General features: G+C 44.0%; 1 protein-coding gene across 1 annotated transcript; it reads left to right on the top strand.

The window, feature by feature from the left end:
• Positions 1-328: 328 nt before the first annotated feature.
• On the top strand, positions 329-1,079 carry LOC118407478 (techylectin-5A-like). Its single transcript, XM_035807962.1, has one exon. The coding sequence runs from the start codon at positions 405-407 to the stop codon at positions 729-731; it is 327 nt and encodes a 108-aa protein (XP_035663855.1). The 5' UTR covers positions 329-404; the 3' UTR covers positions 732-1,079.
• Positions 1,080-10,377: the final 9,298 nt, after the last annotated feature.

The following is a 10,377-nucleotide window of genomic DNA, read 5'->3' as shown; positions in this document are numbered from 1 at the left end:
CTGTTTGATGTAGATATCATTAAGTAGTCGATTGGCACCCTCATCCACGTTTGCCATGAGACGGACGTAAAGAGCATGCAGATTAACAAGTTCATCTTCAGGCATGCTGAGGATGTGTGACAGGAAGTTCAGCAGCAACTTCATGCGTAAGTGTATAATACTGCACTTATTTGTGTGTATCCCTCCGTATCCCTCCGTATGATCATCTGTGTGTGTGTGTGTGTGTGTGTGTGCTTGCGTCTGAATGCGTGTATGTATGCGCGTCTCTGTCTATTATGTGTGCGCGCGCGCGTGTGTGTATGAGAGTGTCCGTGTATGTACGTGTAAATGTGTACTTATTTTGTGTACGCGTGGACGTAATCACTAGTAGCAAAAAATGAACTGTTAACTCAGTTGTTTGATTAATGTCCCCATCAAGTGTGTCCGATGAGTCGGACGGGTACCGGCTGCACATTTCCGGGTATTCAGGCTCCGCGGGAGACGCCATGGCTGACAGCAACGGGCAGAGGTTCTCCACTGTGGACAGGGACAATGATGGCTGGTACAGACACTGTTCCCAGCGGTACGGACAGGCCGGCTGGTGGTTTTGGTTCTGCGGCCACTCCCTCCTCAACGGCCGTTACCTGGGCAACTGTGGGAACTCCTGTGCACACGTGCAAGGTGTGATGTGGAATCACTGGAGAGGCTGGCATTACTCCCTGAAGTCTGTGTCTATGAAGATCAAGCCATAAAAATCACACCTTCGGCACAATCCGCGCAAAGGAATGTATAAACACTAAAATTAGGAAATGATTCAGATCCAGTGGTATTACGCGGTATTCAAGTTTTAGACTTGATTATATAATTGCTGCCCCTACGACCGGCGAGGCTTTGGGACAGGTGAAGTGAGATGAGAGTGAGGTGATATGATTTATCTTTTTAACACCACCATGAGTTTCTTTAGCACATAGAATCAAACCACTGAATACATCAGGCATATGATCATTGAAACATCTGCATTTTCTATTTCATTATGTAACGCTAGTTCACCTTTATCCGTAGGGTAGCCTATATCCGTTGCCTACAAAAACGGCTATTTAAGGGTATCAAGTCGACGGACGATGTAGTTTCAAGTTAGAAAATATTAGAACTTGAAACCACCGTCCGTCGAATTGATATCCATTGATACCATGTGGGTAAACACAACGAATATGGGTTACCCTGCGGCTAAAGGTGAACTAGCGTTATATGCTTGGAGTTGTTTCTGTATGCCAAATGTAGATTACATAGATATACAGATATCCTTACTTGACAAATGATGTCAAATCGGATGACGACATTTATCACTGGTAAGAAGATTTGTAAATATACTGGAACGTGAAGTAAACAAGATGTTTTTCTGTGAGAGCAAATAACTTACATACAGTTTTTTTAGTTAACTTACAACTACATGTATGATTCATAACATTTTCTATGATGTGTGTTTTTGATTGCAAACACGACTTAAGCTTCTTGGTGTGATTACAGAAGTTTGGATCTTTTAAAGCTGTTTTGTATTACGTGATGATCAGTAAATAATGTCTAGGTGAAAAATACGACTACATCATGGTAAGAAAGACTGTGAGAAAAGCTGTGAGAAAGGCTTTAATAAAATCTGTAATGTGAACAAGAATATTATGTGCTGTTGACCTGTTGACCTTTTCTTTACTTAAATTATGCTACAACATTCGATTGGAGTCAACATGAAGTTAACATATCACAACTTATTGTTTTTAAACTATCATACAACACAAATTTTGCTCACCTCGAATTTTCAGTCGCACCTTCTTCAGGAGTGATGATTCCATTACTCTGAGCACGTGATTTGGAGACACGTGACTCGAGTAACGAGATACCTTGCAGGCGATATCGGCCCCCATCTCTGTTGAGTGTCGGCTGGTGTGATCTTGTGTAGATGGCCTCCTTTACCCCCCTCGCGAAGTAATCTGGTTCATCATAAAATAATTGTGCTTTGTCCAAGGTGATAAAATGTCCCGGTGATTCAATATTAATGTGCTGCGACACCTCCGACGACGAGACCGAGCCCGGTCTTCTGTGCTCGAAAATTCGAGGAGTTCGAGTTCGAGTGAGCAAAAGTTGTGTTGTATGACAGTTGAAAAAATTCAATATGAATTATATCAACATAGATGAGCTTTCCTGCTACATCACAGCTTAGTGTATTTCTTAAACCAGTTTGTATAGTCATTTATATATTTGTGTGGTCTGTTGCTAGCTATTCATCAAACACAGGAATGGACAGCTGAGCAGAAGGCCAAAACTGACAAAGAAGAGCTGATAATGTCTATTAACCTTCACTAATCTGTAGCACGTAGGTATGGCCGTGACACTATGTCTATGTGTTTGCTATATTTTCATGAAGTTTGGTGCACAAGTACATGGGGGAAAAGTTAATGTTACGTAAAAGGTTCAAGTTTGAAAAAAGAATGTCTTCAAGTAGATGCTAGGGTGCTTGTCATGTTTTCTAAATGACGTCTGGGCGTCTTAATTTCGTTATCAAGTTTCTCCGTCACAAAATAGATTGGGTTATAATACAGGGGATAACTCACTGCTGCTTTCTTCCCACACAGCATACAAAAATAGCCCAATGTATCAAATAATGAAAAAGAGACAGTAAACAATATCTATTAGAAGCCGAAATATACTGTACATAAAACCTTTGTTGGAGGTCAGCCAAGGTCGTTCAGGATCAGGTGCCACGCGTATCAAAGGCACGTCTGCGTTGCTGAGTAAACAGTTGTGTTTGTTTTTGCTTGTAACCTAATACTATTATTCCATTATAAGAGCATAATAGTATAAGGCTACAAGACAAATTAGCCATTCAAGAGTCACCACCGGCGCGCCAGGTAACAATCAGGTGTGACGCAGGTGTTTAAGTTTATTTCCTCCAGGTGTTTTAGTTTATTTCCTCCAGATGTTCTAGTTTAGTTCCTCCAAGATACTTCCTCCAGGTGTTTAAATTTATTACCTCCAAAATGGCGAGTGTCGTGCTGCTCGCTGCGTTGGTCTTGTGCGTTAGTTTCCCTGCCCGAGCCCAGGATGTTAGACCCCACCAAGAGTATGTAGACAAGGGCTACTGTACCTACACCTATGTGGTTTCGCCTGGGTCCTGTACTAGGAATTTTTCTCCGCCACGTCTCGAAGAACAACTCGTCGAGTGATAAATAAAATTCCCCATGAGTTTCTTTACCACATAAAAATCAACCATACAAATATTCAGTCTTGAATACACATTGAAGATAATTGAAAAGTTTGCTGTATTTCTTATTTCATTTTTTTTTTAATATTTGGTTGTTACTGCTCACATGATATCTTGAGGACAGGGAAAAAGTGAAGCCAAACGTAGATTTCAGAAAAAAACACATTTATTTGTAGATAAAAGATATACCGTTACAGTAAGAAAAAGGTAATTTACTTGGAAATCAAGTGAAAAGAGTGTTACTTCACCAGAGCAATTTTTTTACATTTAATTTTTTCAAGAGTTCAATTACATCTCTCTTGATTCATGAAAATGCATACGCTGTATCATTTTTATTGTACCGTAGCTGCTGTGATTTAGAAGTTAGCAGTGAGAATGCATTTCTATTACTGATCAGTAGTAAAACATATCACATGATGGTGAGAAAAACTGTGAGAAAAAGGCTCTAGGAAAGCTATTGGAAAAGTCATGGGAAAAGCTGTAAAAGGTATGTAAGAACGTCTGTGCGGTTATATAATAATATACATTCTTCCTCATAATATACATTTCTAGCTTTTTATAAACACCTTATTCTACCTGCATGATTTGAACGTTGACAACGTTAACGGCGCCGTATTATAACAGGATGCCTCTCATCACAGCCCGGCTTAAGACACACCTGTATGTGCTGGAGGTGTGCCAAACGTCCGGCAGGTCGTTCAGAAGCAGGTCTGACGCAGGTTTCACAACTCAACTTCCTCGAAGATATCAAATTTCTTAAAGTGCTGGATTCGAGCCGAACGTCCAAAGGTCGTTCACGAACAGGTATAACTCAGTTCCCTAACTCGGCTTCCTTCAAGATATCCATTAACATAAATATTTGAATGATATACACTAGTCTTTCAGGCTTGAGAATCGCAGTTTGCTTACAATTCATTTGATATCGTCTATTCTTAAAATAAGTCATTTTCCTTACAGAAATCATGAAAGCAGTTACCTAAAGTGATTCTCAATTGTAAGCAATGCCAAATGACAACATGTCAATAAATGTATGACACCTGTCAATCCTATCCACATAACTGCACCCTACTGTGGAACCTTGAGTCCCCCTTTGATAGCCCCAAATCGGCACCCCCTGCCTGTACCGAAGATGAGCGGATCTGCACAGCTAGGCTATCAATGTCAAGGTCATGACCTGTGAGTGAGGTGAGCCAAACGTCCGGCAGGTCGTTCAGGATCAGGTGTGACGCAGTTCAAAAGCACACCTGTGTGGCTGGGTGAACAATAGTGTATTTTGATATTGGAGCTTTCTTTTACACAACCAGCACTGTCTCTCCCTTGCTTACGTTTTGATGCCTATCAGACATCTTAGTTTCTGAGTGCTCCTTCAAAGCTCCAATATCCTATGTTCTACCAACCTGATGAAACTATTTTCGGTAGTAGTGTATTTTGTTTGTAGCCTTATACTGTTCTTCCTCAAAAGAGTACAATAGTATCAGGCTACAACAAAAATATGCCACCCAAGAGTCACCACCACCACCAGGTAACAAACAACTAGGTGTGACGCAGGTGTGTTAGTTTATTTCCTCCAAGATGGCGAGCGTCGTACTGCTCGCTGTGTTGGTCCTGTGCGTTAGTTTCCCTGCCCGAGCCCAGGATGTTAGACCCCACCAGGAGTATGTAGACAAGGGCTACTGTACCTACACCTATGTGGTTCCGCCTGGGTCCCGCACTGGGAGCTTTTCTCCGCCGCGTCTAGAGGAACAGCTCGCCGAGACCAAGGAAGAAACGGCCTACTTGAAAGACCAAGTGCATCTGCTGACGTCGATGGTGCAAACCATGCTGGGTCTGCAATCCGATCTCACGTCCAGGGTGAACAGTTTAGGCGCTAAGCTAGAAATGGAACAGAACCTGACACAAGAGCTACAGGAACAAGAAACACGTCTCCAAACCCGGGTACAGAACCTGACACAAGAGCTACAGGAACAAGAAACACGTCTCCAAACCCAGGTGCAGGATCTGTCCGACGAATTGTCAGAAGAAAAAGCCAGGATTGCACAGCTAGAACAGAACTTAGCACAGGAGCTATTGGCGAAGGAGGCAAAGCTCCTCTCCATGGTAGAAAATCTATCTGCACAAATATCAGAAGAAGCAGACAAGAACAGGGGACTGGCGCTGAATCTGACTCACGTCGAGCTGGAACTGGACAACTTGACTACAACGGTACACGAGCATAGCGCGATCATCACACAAGGTGTTAAGGTGAGTCTTATCATCTGATTGGCCATAACCTGTGACCACATGTGATGCTGAAAGATCGATGGGCATTTGGAATTCTTGTTTTAAATTACGGTTTTGATAATTAACAAAGCCAACAGGTATCTGTGACGACATGCTTGTTTTATAACATCAAACAAGTGACCGATGTACTAAACCATAAGCACATTTGCCTGGCAACATTGCACATGGAAAGGTTTCTTTACTCTCGATCAGAAACAGAATAATGGTGTGCATCTTTTTTTCTACTGTCCTGTATCATGAATAACGTCTGCAGAAACTTAGCTTACAAAATAAAAACAGTTTTCTCACAACACCATAATTTGAGTGTTGTCGGTTCACCTGCGGTCAGAAACAGACCTATCCATTAACCTAAACCATAAACAAACCCTGTGGCAGAACTATACAACCGTTAACAGATCAGCGGGCAAGAGTTAACCACAAATTCAGGGTACGTCACATGTGGAATTCCGCAAGGTTAACTCACGGCCAGAGAAACAGAATTATTCATGAACGTGCTGTTCTCCTATACCGAACCATAAACAACCCCCGAGGAAGATGGGATTGAGTGACAAAAGGGTAACTGATTAAACATATGCCTAACTACATCCGAAAACATACCAAACTACATCCGCACACCTGCCTAACTCATAGCACACTTGTCTAACTATACATCACGGGCGTCATTCCGTGATGTCAACTCACAACCTGAAGTAGAATGAACGATTTGTCCCATCTTAAATCAAAGGATTTTGATTTTTAAATTTCTGCGGTAAACATTGACTTTATTCATGTAGAAACAATACATCGCAATGTGACAAACGTTTGTCTGCCGATATTGCTGCTTTGACAATCATCGTCTGGTGAGGAAACCAAGAAACCAAACGAAGATGAATATCATCATCATTATCACTATAATGCTGTTTATTTTCAAACATTTCAGTGTTTCTTTGAGAGTCCAGTACCAGGCGACAACGGCTTAACAACAGATGTCGTGCCTCCTGCCGAGTCAGTGTCCACATCTGTAGCGGTAACAAGTACTACAGCGCCCTCTACCGAGTCACTGTCCACATCTGTAGCGGTAAAAAGTGCTACAGCGCCCTCTGCCGAGTCAGCCTCCACCCCTGCTGACACACCAACTGTGAAACCATCTCTGCACCAGACAGCGTCCATTGCTGGTGCCTCAACAGTGAGGTTTACGTCCTCCGCCAATCCCGTAGTCAGGACTATTTGCATTGAAACATCAGCAGCACCGAGAATCACAGAAACGACGCAGTACAGTACCTCTTCAGCTGGTGCAACAGATTCTGCAGGTTCTGTCGAAGGTGAGACACTACCAAATTGCTGACGGTTTAACTTCAAGTTCAAAGTGAAATATCTTCCCTTTGAGAGGAAAGAAAGAAACATTATGGTATTCTTGTGATGCTGATGACAAGACAAAGATGACAAATAATGTTTTGATTAGAAATATGTTATAAAAAAATCTTGACGTTCTGTCTGTAGGTCTCCAAGTCCGTCTCGCTGATGGATCAGTACCAGTGGAAGGCCGAGTGGAGGTCCGAAACGGTACCGGCCAATGGGGCTCAGTCTGTGATGACCGCTTTGGCCTGCAGGACGCTCATGTTGTCTGCAGACAGCTCGGCTTCGGGGCGGCCCTGGAGGTTAAACTGGCGGGTCATTTTGGGGAAGGTTCGGGGAACGTCTGGCTGGACGAGGTGGCCTGTAGGGGCAACGAGACGGACCTTGGAGACTGTCCTGCTGACTCCTGGGGACGGAGTGACTGTTCACACAAGGAGGATGTAGGAGTCGTCTGTGCAGGTACGAGTAGCTACCATTTATAAACCCAAGTTTATTCCATTCTGGAGAAGTCTGTGGTGGTAACTGGGCTGACGTTTGTGCTCACTTATGGACTATTGTATTGCTGTAAAATCTCTCCGGCCGGTAAAGGTAGGGATGGCTGATATAATCCGTTCTGGAAAAGTTTGGCAATAATTTTATATGGCTACAACAGAAGCAATCCACATTGCCCCAAATGCGGTAGCTAGACCATATTTTGTTGTACCCACAGGAGACGCAGCTCTCCGGCTGGCTGGCGGTCGGGCTCCCTGGAAAGGACGGCTGCAAATCCGGCCGTGGGGAGCGTCAGAGTGGGGTGCCGTGTGCAACACCGGCTGGACCGAGGCTGAGGCCGGGTTCGTGTGCAGACAGATGGGTTATACCGGCGGGATGACGTCATCTGGGCAGGCAGACATCGGGGAAGGGTCGGAGAACATCTGGCTGGGTGACGTCACCTGCAGCGGAGACGAGACCAACATCATGTCTTGTGGCTTCAGCTGGGAACCTTCTGACTGTCATCATAGCCAGGATGTACAACTGGTCTGTACAGGTTAGAGTTACATAAATTATATTCATTATTGTACAGTTTATACATGTTGTATTGTCAAATACAAAGTCATATTAGCCATATCATTTTTCCTCTTGGCAATAGAAGCATGGAGACACACGAGTTTAAAAAAAGGCTGAGAAATCATTGATTAAGCAATGTGGAGGGAGTGACCAGGAATTCAATATCATTTTTTTTGTCTGCATCAGAAGCTTGTTGACATGATTTATAGAAGATTGTGTTGGCACGTGTACAGGTGGTGTGTCCGTCCGCCTTATCGGCAGCCGAGTGGAAGTCCGGTCCGGAAATGGAGACTGGGGAACGGTCTGTGATGACGGGTTTGACGACAGGGACGCCCAGGTTGTCTGTAGACAGCTCGGGTATCGGGATGGAGTCGCCACGGCAGGAGGAGACATCGGAGACGGGGCTGGGCTCATACGGCTAGGGATACTAGACTGCTCTGGTGACGAGTCTTCTGTAGCGGACTGTGAGATCAACAGGTGGGGAGACCACGACTGCAGCCACAAGAAAACTGCAGGAGTCATCTGCAGGAGGTATGGTTTGATACATCAAATCCAGCATTTAATCGGGACGTTTGAAAGAAAGCAAATATTACATGCTGGAACTGACTGCACATGCTCGATTCACTCTAACAGATGACGTGTCCGTTCGACTGAACGGAAGCCAGAGTCCGCTACAAGGCCGAGTGGAGATCCGGCCAAAACACGGAGACTGGGGAACGATCTGTGATGACGGGTTTGACGACAGGGACGCCCAGGTGGTCTGTAGACAGCTCGGGCATCGGGGTGGAGTCGCTACGGCAGGAGGAGACTTCGGAGAAGGGACGGGAAACATCTGGCTCAGAAACCTGAACTGCTTCGGCAACGAGTCGTCTCTAGAGGGCTGTCCGATCCAGAATAGCAACAGCCGGGACTGTGTCCACAGGCAAGATGTCGGGGTGGTCTGCAAAGGTTTGTGTTGGTTTTGACATGACAATACTCTTCGCTCTTCATACTAAAAGAAACAACTACGACTTAAATAGAAATGTCTTCTTCCGAAAACGAGAAATACCATAAGTATAGCATTGCAGTAAGATACCCCTGCCAACGATAGGGCCCGATGGTTGTATGGAGTATTGGAGCACGATATTGTGTAGCAAGGCTAGTCTTGGGGGTAATTTTCTAATTTAAATCAACAATAACACGTACTTTGAGTTTGATGATGATCTTTTGAAAACTTTTCCTTGTTCACAATAAAGAAATTCAATTTTTTTCGCGGTATCGTTATTGAAAAACGAACAAGCGATAATCAAGTTTTAAAATCTGCTGCAGGTGCCGTGTCTGTCCGGCTTACCGGAGGACAGATATCATCAGAAGGCCGAGTGGAGGTCCAGCCCGGAAACGGTGACTGGGGAACGGTCTGTGATGACGGGTTTGACGACAGGGACGCCCAAGTGGTCTGTAGACAGCTCGGGTATCGGGGTGGAGTCGCCAGGGTGGGAGGAGTTTTTCCTGAAGGGACAGGAAACATCTGGCTGGACAATCTCAACTGCGCGGGGAACGAGTCTTCTGTAGCGGACTGTGAGATCAGCAGGTGGGGAGACCACGACTGTACCCACAAGGAGGACGCAGGAGTCGTCTGTGTAGCAGGTATGATGCATGCATCTACACCTGCTGTTTCCTAACCCTCAAAACAAGTGCTTTTAAAAAGCTGGCATTTTGCCAATGTTTGCGTGTGTGAACGTTTTTTTCTAGTTATTAGAATGTCATATAAATAGAACAGAGTAACTAAACCTGATATTGGCGCATGGAGAGATTCACATATGTGCCTGAATCTAGATCTAGACGCCACCTGTTAAAATTTGCGTGAAGTGCAGCAAATTTCACTACACTGCCTGTTTTTGAGTGAGCTCTGTTGCGGGGCATTTTTAAGTTGTTTTTTTTTAATTTTTATTTCTATTCGGCAAAAAAACGAAGCGGCGAATCCGTTAACCAAAGAAATAAATTGGTGTGGCCAAATGGATGTAAAAATTAGTATTTTAATGGTGTAAAAAAGAAAAAAAAATCTACCTCCCCGGATTCGAACCGGGAGCATTGGTTTAGAATGCGTAAACTTTAACCACTGCGCCAGTGCGAACGAGTTGAAAAAACGCCCGTTTTAACAGGTATAGAAATGTTTGGCATGAATTGAACAGGTCCGTTCATCTCAACATCATTCCATCACAACGGCGACTACTATGGATAGAAATGCAAACAAGAAAAAATAAAATTCGTTCGGTGATTTTTATCATTAAAGATCGACAAATCCTTTCAAGTTGACAAGACGGCGAAGCGCAAGCGCAGTAAAGTGGGGGTTGCCGGAAGTGTGGAAGCAGGATCCGAAGACCCGACCTCCCCGCTTACACCGGCGAATTTCTGGCATTTTAAAAATTTACAAGCAAAATAAACACATCACAAGAAAAAGAAACTTATATCCTTTATTTTGATGGGTAACTTTACCTCTA

Source organism: Branchiostoma floridae, unplaced genomic scaffold (genome assembly GCF_000003815.2).
Source record: "Branchiostoma floridae strain S238N-H82 unplaced genomic scaffold, Bfl_VNyyK Sc7u5tJ_1353, whole genome shotgun sequence".
Lineage (NCBI taxonomy): Eukaryota > Metazoa > Chordata > Leptocardii > Amphioxiformes > Branchiostomatidae > Branchiostoma > Branchiostoma floridae.
This window is presented reverse-complemented; position numbering and strand designations above follow the sequence as displayed.